Source organism: Myripristis murdjan, chromosome 13 (genome assembly GCF_902150065.1).
Source record: "Myripristis murdjan chromosome 13, fMyrMur1.1, whole genome shotgun sequence".
Classification (NCBI taxonomy): domain Eukaryota; kingdom Metazoa; phylum Chordata; class Actinopteri; order Holocentriformes; family Holocentridae; genus Myripristis; species Myripristis murdjan.
In genome coordinates this window covers 38,729,831-38,752,632 of record NC_043992.1, presented here as the reverse complement: position 1 = coordinate 38,752,632, position 22,802 = coordinate 38,729,831, and the positions used below count along the sequence as shown (strand labels likewise).

The 22,802-nt window shown below is 42.1% G+C and overlaps 1 protein-coding gene across 1 annotated transcript in view; it reads right to left on the bottom strand.

The window, feature by feature from the left end:
* ryr1b (ryanodine receptor 1b (skeletal)) overlaps positions 1 to 22,802 on the bottom strand; it is a 101,851-nt gene that overhangs the window by 34,414 nt on the left and 44,635 nt on the right. Inside the window, exons 32-73 of the mRNA XM_030066435.1 lie at positions 22,322 to 22,482; positions 21,797 to 21,959; positions 21,352 to 21,438; positions 20,860 to 21,086; positions 19,679 to 20,123; positions 18,055 to 18,651; positions 17,726 to 17,926; positions 16,746 to 16,857; positions 16,496 to 16,639; positions 15,288 to 15,561; positions 14,243 to 14,360; positions 13,770 to 13,902; positions 13,577 to 13,671; positions 13,328 to 13,463; positions 13,054 to 13,237; positions 12,430 to 12,541; positions 12,181 to 12,301; positions 11,901 to 12,070; positions 11,352 to 11,572; positions 11,109 to 11,199; positions 10,457 to 10,597; positions 10,185 to 10,348; positions 9,526 to 9,604; positions 9,327 to 9,416; positions 8,753 to 8,893; positions 6,993 to 7,070; positions 6,809 to 6,884; positions 6,592 to 6,715; positions 6,378 to 6,493; positions 6,180 to 6,247; positions 5,656 to 5,777; positions 5,307 to 5,356; positions 4,183 to 4,243; positions 3,934 to 4,060; positions 3,723 to 3,831; positions 3,534 to 3,615; positions 3,082 to 3,212; positions 2,629 to 2,949; positions 2,104 to 2,344; positions 1,399 to 1,486; positions 1,165 to 1,257; positions 637 to 651 (exon numbers count right to left, since the gene is read on the bottom strand). Of these exons, the coding sequence (XP_029922295.1) occupies positions 637 to 651; positions 1,165 to 1,257; positions 1,399 to 1,486; positions 2,104 to 2,344; positions 2,629 to 2,949; positions 3,082 to 3,212; positions 3,534 to 3,615; positions 3,723 to 3,831; positions 3,934 to 4,060; positions 4,183 to 4,243; positions 5,307 to 5,356; positions 5,656 to 5,777; positions 6,180 to 6,247; positions 6,378 to 6,493; positions 6,592 to 6,715; positions 6,809 to 6,884; positions 6,993 to 7,070; positions 8,753 to 8,893; positions 9,327 to 9,416; positions 9,526 to 9,604; positions 10,185 to 10,348; positions 10,457 to 10,597; positions 11,109 to 11,199; positions 11,352 to 11,572; positions 11,901 to 12,070; positions 12,181 to 12,301; positions 12,430 to 12,541; positions 13,054 to 13,237; positions 13,328 to 13,463; positions 13,577 to 13,671; positions 13,770 to 13,902; positions 14,243 to 14,360; positions 15,288 to 15,561; positions 16,496 to 16,639; positions 16,746 to 16,857; positions 17,726 to 17,926; positions 18,055 to 18,651; positions 19,679 to 20,123; positions 20,860 to 21,086; positions 21,352 to 21,438; positions 21,797 to 21,959; positions 22,322 to 22,482 (6,309 nt within the window). The remainder of the gene's footprint in view (positions 1 to 636; positions 652 to 1,164; positions 1,258 to 1,398; positions 1,487 to 2,103; positions 2,345 to 2,628; positions 2,950 to 3,081; positions 3,213 to 3,533; positions 3,616 to 3,722; positions 3,832 to 3,933; positions 4,061 to 4,182; positions 4,244 to 5,306; positions 5,357 to 5,655; positions 5,778 to 6,179; positions 6,248 to 6,377; positions 6,494 to 6,591; positions 6,716 to 6,808; positions 6,885 to 6,992; positions 7,071 to 8,752; positions 8,894 to 9,326; positions 9,417 to 9,525; positions 9,605 to 10,184; positions 10,349 to 10,456; positions 10,598 to 11,108; positions 11,200 to 11,351; positions 11,573 to 11,900; positions 12,071 to 12,180; positions 12,302 to 12,429; positions 12,542 to 13,053; positions 13,238 to 13,327; positions 13,464 to 13,576; positions 13,672 to 13,769; positions 13,903 to 14,242; positions 14,361 to 15,287; positions 15,562 to 16,495; positions 16,640 to 16,745; positions 16,858 to 17,725; positions 17,927 to 18,054; positions 18,652 to 19,678; positions 20,124 to 20,859; positions 21,087 to 21,351; positions 21,439 to 21,796; positions 21,960 to 22,321; positions 22,483 to 22,802) is intronic.

Genomic DNA, 22,802 nt, shown 5'->3' with positions numbered 1-22,802 from the left:
CAAACAGTGATTAGATGTTCAATGATTTAAATAATTTAATGGTGTCAATGAATTAGACATGAAGAAACAGTACAAGTTAGTAAATATGATAAGGACTTGTCTAGGGACGCTCAATTCTATTCCCCAACAAACCTAGCTATGCTATCAATGGAGCGAGTGAATCTAATGATGAGGGCAGGGGATGGTGCGGATTTTTGGTATGCACATGTAGAGAAAAGAGGAGGGCGATTAAGAGTTCCCCAGCGCAGGAATCTTTATCACCAAAGCTGAAAGAAATCCAAGCGTCAACAACAACCAGACTACAACATCACAGACGGCACAATAGCATATGCTCCAAACTGTCTCCGACAGGGACCATCTGAAGACAAACTCTGTTTATTAATGAAACATAGACAGGGTGATGGCACTCGGCTGCAACAGTGCGCACTCAAGTCAGTCACAGAGCAGATGCCCAGCTGCTTAACCGAGTGCCATGAAACCTCTCTGTGTGAAAAAAAAAAAAAAAAAAAAGAAAACTGGGGTCAGTGAGCGAGGTGCTCTGGTGCAGGGACTCCATGGGAGAGCTTGATGAAATGCCTCCCCGTACTCAGGGTGCCATGCGGTCAGCACAGCGCTCGTGCACAAACACAATCTAACCTCTCCATCTCCGGCCTAGTGGCCCAGCGTCCAACCCCGACAGGACATAAGGAGAAAACACAGTTAGCAACACTCCTATTTCTGGCTTAAGACTAAGGACAGCCGCTTATACTGTTTTTCTAGGCCTTCAGAAAGGAGTGAGACGTATTGCTTAAGTAAGGATCAATGTCAATGTAAAATGAATGAATACTTTTGCATTTACATTTTAATCATTTAGCTGATCCAGAGCAACTTACAATGAGTGAAAAATGAGTGTGCAATGAGTGTGAAATTAGACACCAAAATAAAGTAGAATGATGTGGGATCTACAAGTGGGAGAAAAGGAAATCTTATGTGTGTAACCTCTCTGCATCCTTTCCCTGCTAGGAATGGGAGGTTAGTGAATTATTCGTTATTATTCATTATTAGAGTTTAGTTTCTTAATGTGTTACAGATTAACGTATGGAGTTAAGTATTTAAAACATCTTATTCAATAATGGAAGACTATGTTTATTTGGCCATAGGCGATGTCTGCCTGTCCTTCCTCACCTTGCTCATCTTGCTCTTGCTGTCAGCGGTGAGGAAGGACATGTTGTTGATCTCGTTCATCACCACAAAGTTCTGCTCTTCTCTCTTGAAGTTCTGTGAATGAATAGGGGGAGAAATGTGCTGGGTAACTCATGAGCAAAAAAAAAAAAAAAAAAACATCTGTCAAAACAAGGGAGAAAAAGAGCAAAAGCCACGAGAGCCGGAAGACAACTGACAGGAAGACAAGACACTCACATGAGATTTGGACCAAAAAATGAAGACCTCTCCAACCATCCTAAAGAGTTCTTCTGCATCCGGGTCAGGACACGTCAACCACCTCGCCCTGGACAACAGCAACGGATTAACTCAAATTAAAATACAGCAAAAGAACAACATACATATTCACTACTCCACGAATCATCATGTGTTTACAGACTATAGACTAGACAGGAAGCTATATAAAGAGAAAGGCAGTGTCTGAGCATATAATATTAATTATAACATTAATGATAATTGTAACATTATTGATACGTACAATACCAGTTATAATAATATTAAAGAAACAGTGATGTAACATAAATAGGACTTCAAGCAAATAAACTGGCATAACTAACCAAGAATAAAGAATAAATAAATAAACATGAAGAAGAAGGAGAAGGAGAATAAGAACAAGAACAAGAACAAGAGCAAGGAGGAGACGGAGAAGAAGAAGAAGTGTATGTGGTGTAGTGAGACTGGAGGCCTTGTACTTTACAAGTGCAAGAGTACAAGAATACAGTAATAGTAAAATAAGATCTCTGGTTCAATCCCCACAACAAATAAAGTTGTAATAATGTTGTTTCTTGTCCTCAGTTTCCTTGCAAATCACTCTGGAGAAAGAGTGACAGCTTTAGATTATGCATTAATGCAAGAGCAGTACTGTGCAGTCCACAGCAGTGAGGCAGGAGTCAGCTCAGCTACCTGTTGTTGTCCACATAGCGGATGAGCAGCGGGTAAAGGGCGTACAGGTCACGACACAGCACCGCAAATTCATCTCTGATGGTCCCGTCTTCACTGTCCACCTCCGTCTTGCCTTCCATGCGCAGCTGCTCCTCTTCAGCCACCACCTTCCCTGAGCGTTTCTTCAGCTTCTCCATGGTAGGTATGAAGTGGGATTTCAGCATCTCTGGCTTCGCCCTGCTCACAATGGGCTGGGCAAACACTGGACAGAGAGCACACAGGGGTCAGATCAGTGGTAGTCAAGCTGCACAATTTTATTCCAAAAAATGTACACCATTTGGAGAGAGTGCTGTCTACACTCATGAAATGATTGCTGACATAGAAGCAAAATTGATTGAGGAAGCTCACGTCAGTTGTAAGCATCTTAGATGATCATCAGTTCAATGTCACAAACAATCAAAGTCTTTTCAAAGAACTCCTCACAGCCGTAGTTATCCTTCACCTGAAAGCTTCGATTGCCTAACTGTGAAATTCCAGCTCACTGACCTGCCAATCTCTTCATCCAGGAGGCCTCATCTATACCCAGGTTGTTGACCACGATCTTCATGATGCTACCCAGCAGCTGGTTGAGCTGCTCGGATGTGACGGACGTGCAGATCTGGCCCTCCTGCTCAGGGAAGTTCTCCAGGCCTCTCTCCCACCAGCGGGGAAGGTAGTTACAGAGCATGGGCAATGTGATCTCAATCACATGGGGCATCTCAGTGTAGCGAGCCCCAGATTCAGCCAAGTCACTGATCTCCTTCATTAGGATTTCCAGTTCTGGGATGTCAGGGCACAGCTCCTCTACTTGGTTAGGAAGGCCCAGAACTGAGGGAGGAAAAAGCAGCCGATAAGCAGAGACAAAAGAAAAGGGGATGTTGAATTATTAACACATCCTTATGACTTTACATCCAAATATTCAGTTGGTGTATTGGGGAGAGACAGAATGCTAAAACCCACTAGATCTCTCTCTGGGCGTCTTGGTGGTGTAAACAGAAAATGTATTGAACTCGTTGAGTGTTGGCTCGAGGAACGCCACCGGCATCGCAGCAGCTAAATGGGCTAAACACTCGCCCAGAGCTGGTCGCTGTCTGCACAGAAGAAGAACGCCACAGAGCAATCTCAGAAAAAGTCAACGCACAATCAAAGACAACCAGCATGAGCAGACAATCAAATCCCAAAGGACTGTAAAGTGGGGCAACTAATGTTCCTACTGGCAACAGCAGTAGTTTATTCTCCAAATGCAGACGCCACATGTGGCATTTCACATGACAACTGGACATTTGGAACAGAATATGACCTCAAAAAAGTTTTATTACATAATTACAAGTTCTTCGTGGTAAAACAGACAAACAAACTAATAGTAACAGCATTAGCAGTGCATTCAAAAACTAACAGAGGTATCTACTCACTTCTCCGCATGTGGGGTCTTGACAGTGCCCAAAGAGTAGATACTGCACATTATACGGTAGCAGGAAATCTGCAGGTCATCCACTGAGAATGCAGAGGAGAGTGGTAAAGCGTTAGCATTGAATGAGTCAAAGAGCAGTAAAGGCCAGATGTTGAGGCACTGAATTAGAGCAGAGAAGTGCTTCACTCACAAATGACGTCATCTCCAAACTGGTGCTGGGCGATGTGGTCAAACAGCGAGGTGAGGACCGGCAGCAGGGCAACGGTGGTGTAGTTGATGTTCTGTGACACACCTTTCACCTGAATGCAGACACATGCAAACAGCCAGACATCAGCTCACGTGGAAGATTTTCAAGGACACAAAGTAAGAAACAACCTGTGGTGCCAGAGGCCGTTTCTGACCTGGTTGCGACTGGACACTTTGCCCAGTTTCAGATTCTCAACCATCTTCTCAATGTCGTCTGCAGCGCTCTCAAAGAACTGGCGCAGGCCGGCCTTCACAATCTCAGGGCCTGATTTCATCACAGTCCTTGGAGAGAGCGAAGAAAAAGAATACACAAAGAAGCGTCTCATTTCAGCTGACATCATCATGGATTGCTTGAATACATACCCACTGGGACGTGATATAAATAGATTGTGGACCCTTGTTACCTTGCATCCAGTGATCGCGACAGGATGTGCAGACAGTTGACCACTGCACCTGCATCCGTTCCTGATGACAGCACAATAAAAGATGTGTTATCCCAGCTGTCCTACAAATCCGATTTCTATGATAGCTGCATCAATTTACTGCAATGCTCATTTTCATTTAGAATACAAGAGGAATTCATTATAATAGATCTTATTGAGAAAAAGAAAACACTGTGTTCATTTCCATGTTAGAAACCCTTGACCAAAACCAGTGCGACACAGTTAACAACAGCAACCATTCATTTTTACTCATCACAGGTATCTCATTTAATTGAGATAACTAAAACAGTTTAAAATATTAATGAATACTTCTCAATAAATATTGATAATGTGTGGTATATCCCCTTGGAATAACTCACTCCTAAACTGTAATAACCACTCCAACACTTTCAACACTTCAATCTTTTTCATACAGCAGATTATTTATGACAGTGAATTTTTTTGATTATTGTGGTCACATGGTACTGGTGAGCAAGGGCGGGGGGGTTCAAGATTTTAATCAGTCTGAGGGCAAAGACTCAGTGTGACGTGCCTTCCAGTGTCCAGTGACCAGGTACATACAGGTGATTGAATCTAAAAACTCTTACAGACACATGGTGGTGAATGAGGAGGAGAATGAGGATAAAGCAAATGCTGCCTAAAACCAGCCAGGCTCTGAACACATCACAGAGCTGCAGTGCAGAACCATCTGTGAGTGCCTGACACCATTACAGTACAAACACTCATGCTCAAGTCACTTTCTGCAGTTTACAAGGGACAATTTGAGAATTTTGTTTCCAGGCCTAAAAAAAGCTCACAAACACCCAGAAGAACACCAGGCTGCAGAAAACACCAAAGCCGAGCAGAAGCAGAGCTAAAGGGAGAGAAGAGTTAGAGGGAGGGGGAAAGGGTCCAGCAAGGAGGGAGGTGGGAATGGGAGAGTGGAAGGATAAAGGCGAATTTGTGATACAATGCTGATTAGTATGGCATCATGAAGACAGAAGAGAGAACGAGCCAGAAAGAGCGACAGGAAGAGAGACAGGAAGACAGATACAGAGGGATCGAGATGGAGACAGGGCAAAAACACCACCATGCAGGTTCCTTACCAAAAAGAGATACTCTGTGTCTCACCAAAGCAGCCAACTTACAGAAGATACTGAGGTAAGAGGAGAAAAGAGGAAAGGGAGAGGGAAAGGGAGGGAAGATGGGAGGGAGACAGGGCAGGAAGGACGTTTGAAGTGACACCAAAGCAAAAGGGAGGTCAAGGGAATTAAGGATATTGCATAGAAGAGTAGACAGAGAGAGATGAAGAGACATGGAAGAGGGGATATTGAGAGGGAAGAGGACAGACACTATCACACGCAAAGTACACTGCTAAAGGTACATGGCACAGAGTTAAGGCCAAATTATTCAGAGATGAATAGAGTTGTTCTGAAGCTCTGCAGTGCCACCTACCTTGCAATCATCTCCTTCTCCTTGTTGGAGGAGTGCCCTCCACTACCCAAGACTTTAGCAGGAGTAGAGAGGAAATAGAGGCAATGGTTCTTGAAGTACTGATTTATCAGTGGCAAGAGAATCTGGAAATAACCATCAAAGAGTAAATAATCATTGTAGACCAAACAGAAACGAATAAGCAGCGTCTATGCACAACATGTGAGTTTAGAGGTGCTGGTAATGGCAAGAGAAACTTCAAAGGCTGTAAGTGTGTAACCACACATGGACAACCAGGGCAATGGAATAATTTTCATGTTATGATTGTAACGAGTGATATGTTTTGAACCTGATGAAGCTCCAAGCAAAAATGCATGGAATAGAAAATGTCTCCCTCTATGTTCATCGCCATGGGCAGCAAAGTAACATAGAAAGTAGGGAAGCCAATTTTCAACCAGAGGATCAGGATTCAAACCAATTTAACAAATTTTGCAAGAATCTGTCTTGCTTAAGAGTCTTTGAACTTAAAAACACATCACGTATCTCACCTTGGCAAAGAATTTGATCTCCTGTTCATGCGGTGATTTCTCCACTCTGCCACTGCTGACCACAGCCTCTGTCAAAACCAGAACAAAACGGTCCTCAGTCCAAAAGGAATCATTGTCTTGGAGTATAGAGCACATGCCTACTCTATAAAATTCTCTGCACCAAGAAGAAGCTGCTTAAAGTCTCCTGTGTCACAGTACCCAGATGGGCGATAAATTCCTGCGCAATGTCCATCCATTTGAGAAGCTTCTGGAGGAAGCCATAGGCAAAACGCTTCTCGATGGAGGAAATGTCCTGCTCCATGTCCTTTAGACCCCTGAGGAGAGAATGAAAAGGACATGTAAATAAAGACAGGAAATACCTTGAATCTTTGCTAAAATGAATAACTGTAGCATGGAGTCAACAAATGTTTACCTTGTCACGGCATATCCATTGAGCTGAAGGAACTTAAGCAGGTCCTGGGCCTTCTCTCTGTCCCTGGCCTTCTCCTTGGCCGTCAGGGTGTCATAGGGCACGAGCAACGGGTGGGTACCACCACCTAAGAGAGACAAACAAATTATTTTTAAAATCAACAGACTTAGAACCAGCAACCATCACTGGGATCTTGGCTGGGGATAGAAACCTGTCTTACCTTTAGCTTGGAGCTCCATCTTCTTCTTCCGGCCCCAGGTGTTGTGGTAGTTCTCAGCCAGCTGCTCCGCCATTGACTGCAGAGAAAAGGTGAGAAAATGTAATTGAAGTTAACTGGCTGAGCTGCTGCAACGGGACTAACCCAAATATTGTGATGATAAGTTTTATGAAACATTATAGCATACCTGCAATTCTCTGGAGAGGGCCATTCCTGAGATGTCCACCGGCTGAGGGCTGTAGCCGTGGCTGGGGTCATAAGTGGCCTGCAGACAGAAAAGACTGGCTCTAATTCCTAAACACTTAATGCCATATTTTTGCTCAACCCCATAAATTAAAGCTGAAAGTCTGCACCTTAATCATATCTTGATTACTCCATTTCGGATCCACTGTGGTGGTGCACAGGGGCAAAATTATGAATATTGTGTCACTGTCCAAATACTTATGGACCTAAATGTATGTCTTATTATTTTCTCTCTCTTTCTAATCCTGGGGGACCTGTTGAGTTCTACACTCAAGCTTTGTTTTTTCGTGTTAACAAATAACATTTTGTAAAGACAACAAGGGGGATGACAGGTGAATGGGGTATATATATGACTTTTAAGGTCTATTTACACCAAGTCCCAATTTTTTGCATGAAAAAACATGCAACGCAAGATTTTAAAGAAAGAAATGCAATCTTTTAATTCCTTCAGTCAGACTCCGAAATATCACACTGGAGTTCTGTCTTTTTGTGCTTTTTTTGGTGGCCAGATCTACTTCTTTTTTGTTGGATGCTGAATAAAAAACTGACCAATGAGATTAGGTTTTTGGGTCATGTATCTGAAAACAGCATTCAAGACAGATGTGGAGCTGTTGGTATTCTTGGTCTTCAAGATTAGAGAAGTAACAGCTACAAACAAGCAGAACAAAAAGAACTAATACTGTATGGCAAAGTATTGCTGATAAAATATGATGATGTGGCATCACCACCAACATGAGATTATAGGTTTAAATGGTTGATCTAAGTGTTAAAGCCTTGCAGGGTCAGATGTGGTGTGTTTTCTGTGCTAAATCCTGGCCCATAGGTGTTCAGATATGGCCATGGTAGTGCCTACTGGTGGTTTCCTATATGGGTGGGGCCGGAGAACAAAGAAAGGGAGGTATCAAATTGAAAGGAAACCAGGGAGCAGAGAGAGGAGTTTTGATTTATGCCTTTTAAGGATATATAGTGATTCTTAGTTTGAGAATCCATGTCATGACTGAAGGAAAAGTTCCCATGATCTGAGGATCTACAAAACAAGAACAAAAGCTGCAACAAAAGATGAGACTTTTTTGTTTGTTTTCCTTTTTGTAATGCATTGTTGTTTTTTAGTTCTATTTTTGCATTTTGAAAGGGATTTTTTTCCCAGTGGATTTTGATATAAAGGATTTTTGAGTTTTCATGGACATTTGAGTGTCTTATAGACATTTAAAGGGACATTAAAGTTGAATTAAGAAGAAACTGATATAATGGATTTAATAAATCTGTTTATTTGAGGCAATTCTTTTGGTGTTTTTGCAGAGTAAATGTATAATTTAGTCTTCATCTAACACTGACAGGAAAAATATGAGTAGTATCCTTGTGAACTCTTGTGGTAACTAGGCTTTGGGGAAAGGCTGTTTGTTACAATGATGATATTCCACTGAAACTTGTCAGCTTGTACTTTCTGCATCAGATTTGGCGTGACTGCTTGTGGTGCTGAGAAAATCTTTGCAAATATTTCATAGCTTTGTGCTGTTTATTTGCATCGGAATCTGTGTGAATAGAACTTAATCTAGCTTAAACCAGCGACAGATCTGACATGGGCTTGCATATTTCTGTGAAGCACCTGCAATGTGCCTGGTTGGGTGGCACAACATCACCAAACTAATAATATCCTGAGCTTTCTATCACTGTTTCTGGATATGCTGATTTCCTCTGCTGTACCTGAGCAGTTTGTGAGATCTTGCGTGTGGTGGCCTTCTTCTCTACTTCTGCCTCCCCGTCCCTGGCTTTCTCCAGAGTCCACTCCCATGCCAGCATGGCTTTAATAGATTCTTTGATGGGCCATCGATAGATCTCCTTGTCCTGAACCACAAAGGAAAAGAATTTAAAAGTTAACAGTGAGATTCAACTGATGTTGCATGAAGTGGATTTGTAAAGACACAAAAGCCTATGAAATCAGAAATGATGATCAGAATTTAAATCACTTTTCACCAAGCACACTGGATGCACAAAAAAATGATCTGGCTAGTTTACACTGCCTCATTACAAGACAGGATAGAGCTGAGAACTGACACAAGTGCAGGATGAAAAAATAGCAAAACCTTGCATAACAAAACCATAATACTTAACAATAGGCAAAGCAAAAACCCATTCTAAGTATGTGTACAAAGCCTAGTTGAAGTAGCATTAGCATAGTCAGAAGGGCAGAGTCCAGTTAGACTGATGATGAATAGCCTGATTGGTTCAGTGTCCTTGTGCAGATTAGCATGACTCAGACTAACAAAAAGCTCATCACCTTTTCAGAGAAGGTTTTGTACGGCCGAAGCATTGGGTGGGTCTTGGCGTTCTCATCTAACACCTCTCCATAGGTCCAGTTGTTCTGAATCTGTAAATTGTTATGTTCGCAGACACAGTGATTTAATAGCGCTGGTGCTTTGAAATATTAAATCTGGAACTCATTTAAATAGGATGATGGACAACTTCCACTGACTGACCTTTTCAAAGGCCCATTTGTCATGAGTATGCTCTGCATACTTGTTGATGAAGGGATCCAATCTCTCTGGGATGATAGTGCTGTGAAAAAATAAACTCACATTTAAAATTCTACATATTGTGAATCCTGTAAAATACTGAGTGACACTTAAACATTGTAGTGTGTTCACTATAGTACACTAACCTGTGACTTATCATATGGAAAAATAATGCAAATATACAGTAATACCTGGGTTATATGTCCACTTTTCACAGCATCTTTTTCTCATTAACTGGAAACTAAATTTTCCAGACCTGAATTTCCAGACTCTAAAATTATCAAAATCATATTCCATACTTTTTAATACATTTCAAGACTGAATAGAAACCCTGGTCCTGGCAGTGTTAAATGATTAGCAAGTTGCAGCACTCGTATCTTTGATTCAAAACATTAAAATATTTTAAATTTTAACACCAACTTTCTATGATAAGGCTGTCAGGAACCAGTTTAGTGCTGTTCACTAATGAGAGCTTGTCCAGTAGGTACAGAGCCTTAAGCACTTAAACAGTATTATTGTGTAAAAATGTCCATGAGTTTAAAACTCTCGGATAAGGTCATTGTGTCACTGCACTGCTAATTTTGCCATTTCTGAACTGCTTGTATTTTTGTCCCAGTGCTCACTTTGTGGTCTCCACTGGTTTGGGATCAAAGTTGCCCTCAGCATCTACAGAGGCCTTCTTCTCAGTGTGGGAAGAATAGCTGGCATCCACATAGTCAGGAGGGATGGCTCCTGCTATAGCACAGATGCAGGGCATGGCGATCTTGAAGAGCTCTGCATCAAATTTCTAGAGTTGAGACAAGAAAAGAGGTCACGTTAACATGCTGAAACCCTAATCCCTGTGTAGCAGTACAAATAAATACTGTGTGTGGACAACAAGAGTGTCAGCTGTCACCTTGTGTGCCAGAGATTCAAAGATTCCCCAGAAGAGTTTACGTGAAAGATGCAGCTCCTCCTCTGAGGTCACCCCAAAGTTTGCCCAGCCATTAGGCAAGCAGTAGTACTTCCAGCAGCGCTCGTAGTGATTGGTCAATAACTGAAACAAGCAAAAAAAAAAAAAAAAAAAAGAGGATATTTTTGAATTTAGTAGTAATCCATATTGCACTAGGCAATCGTTGCTGCTGATTATATTTGTATGTAACGGTGTAAAGTATTAACTCAAACTCAGTCACACTTGTAAACCATACACCTCCCCAGTATTTCCAACTAATACAGTCTATTTAAATTAAACCATTTGTTTGCTGAACCCAACAGTTGATCACAGTTCTTATGGCTTTCTTTTTTCTTTTTCGTAATGTTTGTATTGTTTATTTCGCATTCCATTGGTATGCTTACATTCTATTTGTGATTTTTTTTATGATAAACCATATTATTTCTGACAAACTACATTATTTCTGATTTTTTAATTTACCCACAGGAATCAATAAAAATTCATCCTATCTTACTGTAAATCAATGCAATTTTCAGGTCACCTGGGATATTGAATCCATGCTAACAAATGAGAGGTCAGAAATTAAGAAAAGAAAGAAAAGAAAGGGCTGTCAAACCTTAAGAGGCATCTTGGCATATTCATTGAGGATGGGCACATCAAACACTAGCCTCCTAAGTAGATGCTGCAACATGGAGGGACGAAGGTATCTGCAAATATGCAGAGTAAATATTATATATATATATATATAAAATATATATAAACACCACAGCTGAAATCGTCAATACTAACAAATTAACAGTTAGGTAAGTTATTTGGTGTCAGATCTTTCAAGAGACAGAACATGAGGCGATGGACTGACTTGCAGAGGGACATGAGGCACTCCTCGATGACGTCCCTCTGAGCCTTGGTGAGGGCGCGGCCTCGGGACAGACGGTAGATGGTGTGAAGCATGGAGTCGATCATGATGGCGCGGTGGTCCGTGCCAGCAAACAATGGGGCACATTTAGTGAGCAGAGGCAGGACAGCAGAACACAAGTAGCGGTTCAGCGCCAAGGCCATTTCAGTGGTACTGAATGCCACCTACAGCCAGAGAGGAAGACAGACAGACAAACTTTAGATCACTGTCTGCATGCACTTCTCTTAACAGGATAATGCTTAAGATTTCTAGAGTGCATTTGAGAATGTTTCACTGTATTTGAATAATGGGCAACATGAGAATGAACTAAAAGGACTTAAAGCAAGACTTAATCTGGGATGGGAGGCTATTCTAGAGCCAGAAAAAGCCTGGTCACCTTTGGTTTTGAGGCGTGATTGGGGAACTGAGAGGAGCTGTAATGAGGATGACCTAAGTGACCAGGGGACAGAATGTGGCTATGGGAACTCTATCTGAAATCGTTTGCTTACTTACCGTGTCCAGGGAGGCTGAAGCCCTCATGTCAGGCAGGAAGCCAACCTCCAGCACGTGGAGCAAGAAGTCCTGGTTATCAATGCCATACACTCTGTCAAGGAACAGCACCATGGAGGCCTTGTGGTCTGGCACAAAACTGGCAGACATCTTGGGCTCAACAATGTGACCATCTGGAATCAGAACAGAAAAAAACATAGATGATGTTACATAAAAACATATAATGATTGCCAAATAATATCTTTTCCTCACAAATATTTTTTTATCATGTTCTGAACCAAACCTTTGCCATAAGCAGGGATCTGCACAGGCAGGCTGATGACTCCCACCAGGTCCTCGATGGGCACCAGAGACCTCAGGATGGCCCTGATCCTTAGGGCTTCACCTTTTCCTGCTTGAATCAGCTGCAGACATGAACATTTAAAACATATGAGATCTTCAATAGCTCTTTCAACAACCGCTCATCAACCAGCCCACCACTGTTCCTGAAGGCTTAAGAGAAATCAGTGGAGTGAAAAGCCATTCAACTCACATGCATCTCAGGGGCGCAGCGGCCCAGCAGATCAATGAGGGCTGAGTAGAAGGACATGATGGCATTTCCCAGATGGACACGGTTCTCCTCCTGCTGTTCCTCACCGCCAAACCTTTCAATCAGAAAATGAGGAACAAAAAATCAACTGTGTTTGAGAAATGTGACCCTATCTGGAAAATTATTCCAAATTATTTGGAATTGTTACTTGCTGAACCAAAGTGCATTTTAATCAAACATTTTGGAATGAAAAATACAATAAATCTGTATTATTCCTATGTTTTTCATTAGAATTCCTTTTATTTTTGTTCTTTATTATTCCTTTTCTGTTTTTGTTTTTGTGTGATATATGTAAGAACTAGAGGATTCTAGAGTAGTGATATATGTATTGAAAGTATGATAAGGTCACTTCCTTGTATGCATAAGCACACCTGGCCAATAAATTTGATTCTGATTATTCTGATTATCTTAAAGCTGAATGAACCTGTGTTCAGTGCAGTTGGTCACAAATGGGTGGGTAAAGGTAAAGAGCTTGTAAAAGCACAAGATAAACCTTCCGTTTCCTATTTAAAAGACCTTACAGATTTTTAAAATGTCACACATTATATATATGGTGTCATTACTTACATGAACCGTCTGTCTTTTTTGACAGTGGGTCCATCTCTGGCGGGATCCTCTGAGATCTTGATCGCCTCCTCGATGGCAGCCAGAAGGCCGTTGCCTCCCTCTCCTCTCAAGGCCGGACCAAAACACTCAGGACGACGGATTAGCAGACGGACCACGACATTGGCATTCTCTTCCACACTCTCTCCTGTAATCATTACAGAATGTTATTAGCGAAAATTATTACTAGCAGCGCAAAACCATGTAGGCAATCAATACTGTGTGCAAAGTGGCTAACCATTGACGAAGACAGCAAAGCGGAGGAAATCCAAGTATCTCTCTCCTCCACAGGGGTTCCAGCCAATGTCTGGGTAGCCCTTAGACAGAAGCATGGGGCACATCTGCAGTCCACAGCCTGCCAGGTATGTTACCACCTATATCACCATGCACATAAAGGACAGACCAAGAGAGCACATGAGATAACATGTCCTTTGCTAACAAGCCTTTCTCAGATTTCTTTAGTCTCTTTATTTCTATTTTCTCCAACCATCTCCAGGTCTTGCTCTTGCAGAGCCAAGGCCAGCTCATTGTTGTCGATGCAGGAGGCAGCAGCAACATCCAGAGGGGTTGAACCGCGCATGCCTACAAAAAGTAAATACATTAAACCTCTATACGTTTATTTATTAACACATTCTGTACAAGATAGGAACAAGTGAGTGGAACCAGTGGTCGACACTGACCCAAGCCAATGCCACTGTTCTGCAGCAGGTAGCTCAGATGGTCAAACATGGAGCGCTGGTTCTGACGGCTGATACGGCAGAAGTAACACAGGAAACGGCAGCAGTTGGTCACCATTTGGGGGAAACGAATCTCCTGGAGAGAGGAAGTGAAAACTGCTATCAGTTTCATTCTGTCTACTATGGGTAGCTCTGTCTTTAGCACAGTCAAAGACACTGGCTGATGAAGAAAGGGATTTAAGATAAGTGAATGAGTGAATAGAGTACAGTGTCAATTAAGGGATTCCAAGTATTTAATAGAGATCACCTTAGTCTTGTTACTTTTGGGATTCCACTGAAAACCTCACTACTAAAGAGGACCATTAAATCGCTGCTCTGACATTTTCTATCAAATGGAGTATCTCCAATGGGCCTCCTCATATCCCTCTTTGTGTTGATCTACAATAAAAGGAATGAATGAAAATCAGCACAGTTACCTTTGAGTCTCCTCCTCCGCCCAACACATTGACCATCACCTCCATGACAGTCTCATGCATGCCAAGGGCTCTCATCAGATTGGGATGTTGGTAGAACACCTTGTTGTTCATGATGTTCCTGGAGAAAAAAAAAATCAGACTCACTCTCCTGTTTGCCAAGTACAACGGGTCCTGAGGTAATTTGATATTACTAAATGGAGCTGGCAAAATACAAGATAATTAAACAATTACAGATTGAGAGTGTCATGCAGGATTAAATGTCACAGGAACTGATATATACTGTACTACTTAGAAGACACAGGCCTAGTGTATGATGCAGGAATAAATGAAAACACACTACAGGCATATGTGAAAAAGCATCGCATTTGTGTATCCAAATGTGCATGATTGGTAACAGTTGATGTGCAAAGTTCAAGACTGACAAATAACAAAAGATGCACAAACACCAAGTACCCACAGAACTAGTACAGTCCTCATGAAACTAAGTCCTTCCTGGAAACCAGTGGATCTTCATAATTCTTTTGGCATTTCTGCTTTATTTGACAGTCACAACAGAGAGACAGGAAAGGCAGGGGAGAGAGAGGATGGCATGCAGCAAATGGCCTGAGGTCGGATTCAAACGCAGGACGCTGGGATCAGAACTCAGCCTTAACAAACGGTATGCACTCTTATCCGGTGAGCTACTGGAGCGCCCCCAACCAGTATATCTTTAATGCTGACACGCTGCACCAATCTGCAATTTTTTTTTATAAGCCTGCACCTCCACCTATGCCATCATTTAAAACTGTTTCTCTCTGACTAACTGATATCCCATTGTACACTTTTAAACCATCCCTCCCCATGTTTGGTTTCACCCCAAACTTCCTATTATGTTCACTGAGTAATTAACTGTTTTCTTTCTTTTCATGTTCTCACATTTGTATCAGAGTGAGAGATAGCAAAGAAAGATAGTCCTCATCCTCATCCTCATCCTCAACCGCTTATCCGGGGAAAGATAGTGGTTAAAGATAGAGGTTAAGATAATCAATATGAGCTCCACACTGACCCGATGCTCTGGATCATAAGCCGCTCTTCCTCTGGGCCCATCTGGACGATGAGCAGGGAGCGGATCTGTCCCAGGCACTCAAGCAGGTCCATGGTGTCCTGGACCGACACGGCGTTGATAGCGTAGGCCTTGGGCAGGGCTCGGATCAGCTCCCCAAGCCCGTCGTACTGTCTGTGCAGCAAGCTGAACATCAGACGCACCAACTCAGGGTTCTGGATGAACGACTCCTGGGCCCAGTGGATCATGGTGTGGGAGATGAGCTCCTGAAGGGTACCTTGGTGAAGGGGATACAGAGAGGCATGTCTGTTGTTTTCTAATACAGTGGTTTTCAAAGGGGTGTCTTGGGATCCCCAGGGGTTCTGCAGGGGCCTTGAGGGTATCATCAGCATAATGGGGAATAGTTTAATTTAACTGTGAGTTAAATGAACTTACAGAAATGTTTAGGATCCACACAAAAAATGATCAGTGTTCAAGTATAATATGTAAACAATTTAATACTTAACACTAATCGTAAAATCACTTCAAATGGGGGCCCGTGGCTTAATAAAGGCCAATCTAGACATCCATAGCATGAAAGCATTTGAAAATGCCCAAAACACCTTGACATGTATGGATGTTTTAGGTCTGCTACTTCTACCAACGTATTTGTGTTCTTTGTAGTCTATTGATGGCTGATGTTTTTGTCCCAATATTCAGTATCTTTGTGTGACCAAAAAAAAAAAAAACCCAACAACTGCAAAATTCAGTGTTTACCCCAGAATGTATTGCTTGGTAGACTGCAAAATCCTGCAACACAGCAGTTACAAAACACTAAAACATTAAAACTCTCCACTGAACGTCACGCTGTAAAACTTCTTTTAGGTGTCATTCATATTGACAGGGGTCAACAGTGACAGCATTATTTTAATAAAAAAAAAAAAAAAAAAAAAAAAAAACAATATCTAACCAATACAATGATCTAATGCAACAGTACTACCCTCCAAAGCCAAAGAGCATGAGCATTAGTAAGCAGTAAATCTAAGAAAAGTGGAAAATATATTGCAAATTAGTATTTGTGCACATAATTTTCCTCTTCATATGAAATCTAAAGGCTGAACCTTTGCCTTTCAAAGCACACAAAAAGTAAAATATATTAATGTTAATCTTTTTGTGATTATAAACCCAGTAATCTGTCTAATATTCGATTGGGCAGTTTGGTATAATCTTACTGGGTTTCACTTCCTCCTCGGACTCTGGTTCCTCCTTCTTGCTCGTCCTGCGGAGGTTCTTGACTTTCTCCAGCAGACTGAGGAGCCTGCCGCTGAGCGAGGTGTCCACCTCCTCTTCCTCTGCCTCCTCTTCAATATGAATTCCTTCGTGCAAAAATGGAATTTAAGTTTTAGAACATAACAAAACATGAACATGCAATAATAACCTAAGCAGAGAAGAAAAACAGAGGATGTTTAAAGAAGTGCTGACCACAGTGAAGTAGAAGGTCTTTGTGGAACTCTTGCAGAGCATCACGAATTTCCTCGGGCACCGGGCAGTCCTCCTCCTCCGGCCAGTGCTTGAAGTTGGTCAGCAAAATAACCTTGAAGAGCGACACAGAAGGGTCATATTTTTTTCTCTCTTCCCTTTCGGCTTGAGATTTTTGGCTCTCCCTAAATATACCGTGTTGTACTTTGTGTTGTACTCATGTCATATTTGTGTAACATCTAACAGCTCATCTCATTCAAACAGCACTAAAGTCTATAGCACAGAGCTGGTTGAAATGGGTGAGAAAGAGTACCTCAAATGAAATTTTGAAATGTGACACAGCCCACTCAAACTGTAAATGTATGTTCTTTGTTCTCGCTTCCTTGAGAAGTTTGTTCTCTCCAAGACAACTTAAGAAGAACTTTCTCCACAAGGACATAAATATCAATTAGACATTTTTAGATTTCATGATCACCCAGTTTATATTTCTTTCTTCTCACTGGTTCTTTTTTTCTCTGTATTTAGATATTACATTGCTTATTTAGCATCATTCAGTTTCAAACCCTGTAACATGTTTTGTATGAAGTAGATGCGTAGTTGTTGGTGACTGGCCTCTAGCTCAGACATTCTATACAGTACAAGCTCCCTGCCAACAAGCACATACGAGTTCGTACCAATGCCATGCCCAAAATAAAAGTCATGACTTATAAAATGCATGTTGACAGAAATGCCTGCATAAAATACATTAATCCCTAATTGAGCTCTGTCTTTCAAATTTCCCTTTTCTTCTTTTTCCACCCCTGCTCGGATTTATAATTCAACCATATTCATCCAACTGCTTGGACCCTGCTCATTGCCGCTTCCTTTATTTCTATTTCTTTCTTTTAGAAGATTTATGCAGTTCCATCAGCAGAATTTATAATTAATGCAACGATTGACCCATTACATTCCTGGTTTAAAGTCCTGGTGAAAAGCAGCTATACCTGGTCTTGCGGTGGTGAGCGGAACTCGCGAGTCCTGCGTGCCGTCTCAGCAGCGCTCATGGTGAAGGCTCTCATCAGCAGGTTGTAGCGCATGCGCTGGTTGCTCTGTATGTTGTGGACAAACTGGTCCGAAAAGGCCACAATGGCCTCCACTCTGTGTCGTAGTTCACAGTCGCAGAAGTACTGCAGCAGGGTGCACATCTGAGAGAGGGAGAGTAAGAGAAAAACAAAAGGTTAAGCTGTGGAACATCTAAGAATAGAAAGGTTTCTGTAAAGATTTCTGGAGATAGAATAGCAGATATAAGATGGTGGATTGGTGTGAGAGTGACCTGCAGTTTGACAGACTCTGGTAGCTTCATCTGGAGTAATCCTTCTTCCAGACCCTCCTCTTCCTCTTTCAGTTCTTGCTCAACAGCCTCTGCCTCCTTCTCCTCTTCCACCTTTTCTCCATCCACCTTTTCTCCTTTGGCCTCACCCTCCTCTCTCTCTTCCTCCTCTGCCTCTCCTTCTTCCTTAGGTTCAGCACCTTCCTCCTCCTCGCCTTCTGCTTTCTCCAGCTCTTTCAGCTCCTCCTCCTCCTCTTCACCTACTCCTTCATCATCAAGTTCAGCCTCAGTCTCCTCATCCTTTGCCTTGTCTTCTTTCTCCTTCACCTCTTCACTTTCCTCTTTGCCAGCTTCCTCTTCCCCTGTTTTCTCTCCCTCCTCTTCCTCTTCCTTCTTTCCACCAAAGACGTTTGGGTCGATCATCTTGAGGATGTGCATGGTGTCCTCATCATTGAAGATGCCCATAATGAGCAGAGTGTTGATGAGCTTCAGGATGGGGACGAAGTGGAACTCCACACTGCCTCCAACTGGGTCCCGCATGGCCTGACTGCCGTCCAGCACAGCCTCAGTCAACATGCTGATTGCCCTGGTCTTCAGCTCCTGAAGAGAACAGAGAAAACAGACTTTGTTGGCATAAAAACGAGGCAAAAAAAATAATAATTCAGGTAACACTTTATAATAATCATAATTAATGAATGGTAAATTAATAGTTAATTAAACTTTAGTTAATAATTATTTTATATATTTATATATTATTAACTAAAGGTTGCTAATGACTTTCAAAGAGGTTGCTAAGGTGTTAAAGGTGCTTGCTACATGGTTGCTAGGGTGTTCTGGGTCTTTTCCATGGCATTGCTAGGCAGTTGTTATGGTGTTCATGGTAGTTGGTAAGGCATCGCGAGGCAGTTGCTATGGTGTTCCTGATGGTTGCTAAGGCATCGCAAGGCAGTTGCTGTAGTGTCTGGGGGTGTTGCTATGTGATTGCTATGGTGTTCCTGATGGTTGCTAAGGTGTTGCTAGGCAGTTGCTATGGTGTTCTGGGTGGTTCGCTAGACAGTTGCTATGGTGTTGTGGGTGGTTGCTAAGGTGTTGTTAGGTGGTTGCTAAAGTATTTAGGGCGGTTGCTAGGGGGTTGCTACGGTGTTTGGGATAGTTGCTAGGCACTTGCTAAGGTGCATGGGGTGTTTGCTGGGATTTAGTGGCAGCAGTGCTAGAGGCCCCTGCCTGTGTCAGTGAGTGGGGACCCTCTTTCTAGCTACCTCTTCTTAACATTCCGCTGTAATCGCACTTAAACTGCAATTGCAAAAAAAAAAAATTGGTTAATCAGATCGCTTAGAAAATGAACATCCCCACTTCTCCTCAACAAGACGCACGTTTTTCATATTTGGGCATGTCCGTAGCACAAAATGTGCGTGACATAGAGCATAACAAGTATGCAAGACAATAAGATGTATTTGCCTGAAGGCAAGCACATGATAAGTATGGCAGATTAAAATATATGCCTTCTTTGGACTGCAAAGCAACTATGAATTAAAGTTACATTATCTATCAATTTACCATGGTCATTATAGTGTTACCAAAATTCATTGTTTTTGTGCACTAAAACAGTGTTTGTGCAGTCTCTCACCTGCAGAGGGAAGATAGGACTGAGGGTGTACAGGTCAGGGTCTGTGCCAACAAAGTTTATCGAGGAGAAATGCAGTTTGGGCCGTAAGCAGGTGGTGAGGCCCACACCAGGAAGAGAGTGGGCCTTCTCCGCATCGGGATACAGTTTGATGCTGAGAGTCTCTTCAGTCATGGGCACGATGAACTCCCTGTTGGTGCCCAGGCGTGCCCGCTTGGCAGACTCCAGGTGAATGCTGATGAGCAGATCGTAGTAGCCGCTGCGGAGCGGTCCAGGCAGGTAGGTGTTTTCAGTGGAGTAGAAGAGCTGGGACTCATCCACGTGGCTGCACAGGGCATGAGCCACACGATTGTTTCCCAGTGCACAAACAGCGCAGTAGAGCATGAGGGTGTGATAGTGGAACTTCATCAGATCCTGACGCTCCGACAGCTCCAGGATGTCGATACACCTGAGAAGTGCAGAAGAAGACCCATAGATCAGTACTGATGAGGTAGCGCTGGTTAGTACATGACATACAACATTACAAGGATGAATAGTAAAGTACCAATTAAGCAACTAACCCTAACCCTATCCATACATCTGACCTATACTCTCTCCCATACACTTTTCCATTGTGCTTAACATGTGTTGGAGCCGTTAGCTGTATATATTCCTATAAATCCTCAATTGTTTTCATTGCTTTCATTGTTGTTACTTATTTTATTGTTTATACTGTGAGACATTTTAAATAGAATTTTTTTTTCCAAAAGTATGCAAAACTTTTTTTGTTGATATCTTTGGTGGTTTGATGGGGTAGGAAATAATAAACTTTAGCTCCCTCCTACTCCTTTTTTTTTTTAACTTGTAGACAAACTTTTTTTTCTTTTTTCAGCATATGGCTTTGATGATTGAGTTTGTGCGTAATGTATGATCTACATTTTTCAAAAATAAATAAATAAATAAATAAATAAATAAATAAAAATAAATATATAAATGGTTTATTCGGAATGAAAGAGTGCAAAGTAATTAAAGATTAAGGAACTGAATTCTTCACAGGGGTTGCAATCAAAGTGAAAAAATGTGCACACTTTGAAAGAATGTGGAGGAGGTATTGGTCCAAATGTAAGTCCTTGCAATTCATTGTGTGAGCTGCTGAGAATAACTCACTAATTCCAGGAGTGTCTGCAGTGTTTTGTGTCCCTGACCTGTTCTCCTCTGGAATGTGCAGGGCCATCATGATGAGAGGTTCTGTGCACTCCACCATCCAGCCCAACCTCTCGCTCACCCTTCCCACCTCCGGGTTGAGGAAGTGATTCGGCATCCGACTCCAGATGACTGGAGTCAGCATCTGGACGTCCAGCCTGGGAGGACACTGGGGCAGCGGGTTTTTTCGCTCGCTGCGGAACATAGCTGCAGAGATGGGCATGATGTTCTGATACAGAGGAGAGAAAGAGACAGAAAGATTGAAAAAGTAGAAAATGAGACTTAAAAGAGAAGGAAAACAGTAGAGTGTGTGCTCCAACTGAAAGCATGCAAGCAATAAACAAGCACTGGAAATAAAAGGAAGAGGCTGTAAGATAGCAGGCGTAGAGACACCGCTCACAAGAGAGAGTAGCTGGAGAAGCTGAATGGAAAGAGAGCGAATGACCTTCAAAGAATATATATAGATCAGTGTATGAGCAAAAGCAGTTTCTGACCTTTAGTTTTCCCAGCTCCAGCTGCATCATGTTCTGACTGTAGGGCTGAATGAAGACGGCGGGGAACAGCTTGGTGTTGGGCTCCACCTGATTAAAAGAAAAAGAAATAAAAAAAACTCCTCCAGGCTTACAGCTCAACTCATCCAAAAACTTCAGGGCAGGGGTCACCAACCCAGTCCTCAAGGGCCCCCTGTCCTGCAGGTTTAGGTTCCAGCTCTGCTCTTTCACACCTGATCCATTTAAGGGCTTCATGCTGATTGGTTGAAGCAGATCTACCTGAACAGGGCGTGCAGGAAGATGCATGGGCCTTAACTGGGTCACGTGGGCAAGAGCAGAGCTGGAACCAAAACCTGCAGGACAGGGGGCCCTTGAGGACTGAGTTGGTGACCCCTGCTTTAGGGATAAACACACACACACACACACACACTGCGTACACCTGCCTCACCTGGTAAAACGTATTGATCTCCTTCCCGTTGGCTGTAAAGGTCATAAGACCCGTTGCCAGGTCAACCAGGCAGCCAACCACCATGTCCTCCTGGCTGAAGCGGGTCTGCTGGTTGCTGACCAGATCTCCTCCCCACACCATGTAACAGTTACTGTGCTTCATACTGAAAGAAAACAGTGACATTTTTCGTTATTCATTCACTGATTGATCTAATAGTTGGGGTCAGGAAGCCTAAAGTTCAGAGTTAGGTTTGTGATAAGAAGGCCACCAGCTACCCAAAGACACAGAAACCCTCTAATTTCCTTTAACATCTACCACTAAAGTGCCATTGATGTTCATTCAACTTTCTCTGAATAAATCCATGTTAGAAAATTCAAATAAAAAAAAATGTAATTTAAATTTAAAAATGTAAAATTTAAAAAAAAGAAATAATAAATACATTCATATTACATGTGTACTCCACAGACCATGTGTCACCATTGCAATAAATTAGATTATCTCCGTTTATGTGAACTAAAGACTGACCTGTTGAATATGTTGCCTTTGTCATCACCTACAGTTACGGTGACATTGCGCACTTTGCTCAGGTCAAAGGTCGGATCATACTGGTGGTAGTCAGGCGTGACCCAGCCAATCCAAACACCAGAAGGCTCTTGCCCAGCAAAGATCCTCACAGAATAGTAATACTGAAAATAGAAAATGACAGAAAATAAAGAAAATAAAATAACAGTAATAAAAAATAAATGATGAAATAACAGTGATAGTATAAGAACCTATCATTTGAGAAGTGAAACGTGAGAAATAGAACATTCTATAGAGTGTGTTCCAAATTGAAAATTTATCAAGAAAAAAAAAAGAAAAAATCTAGAATTATCCAGAAATACTAGAGCTGCATGGTGCTGCCAACTAAGTAAAATTCATGTCAAATATCACAGCTGTGATATGACCTGTAACGCCTGTGGACACACTGCTTCTAGATCATTTTTCATCCATCGCCTTGAATAGT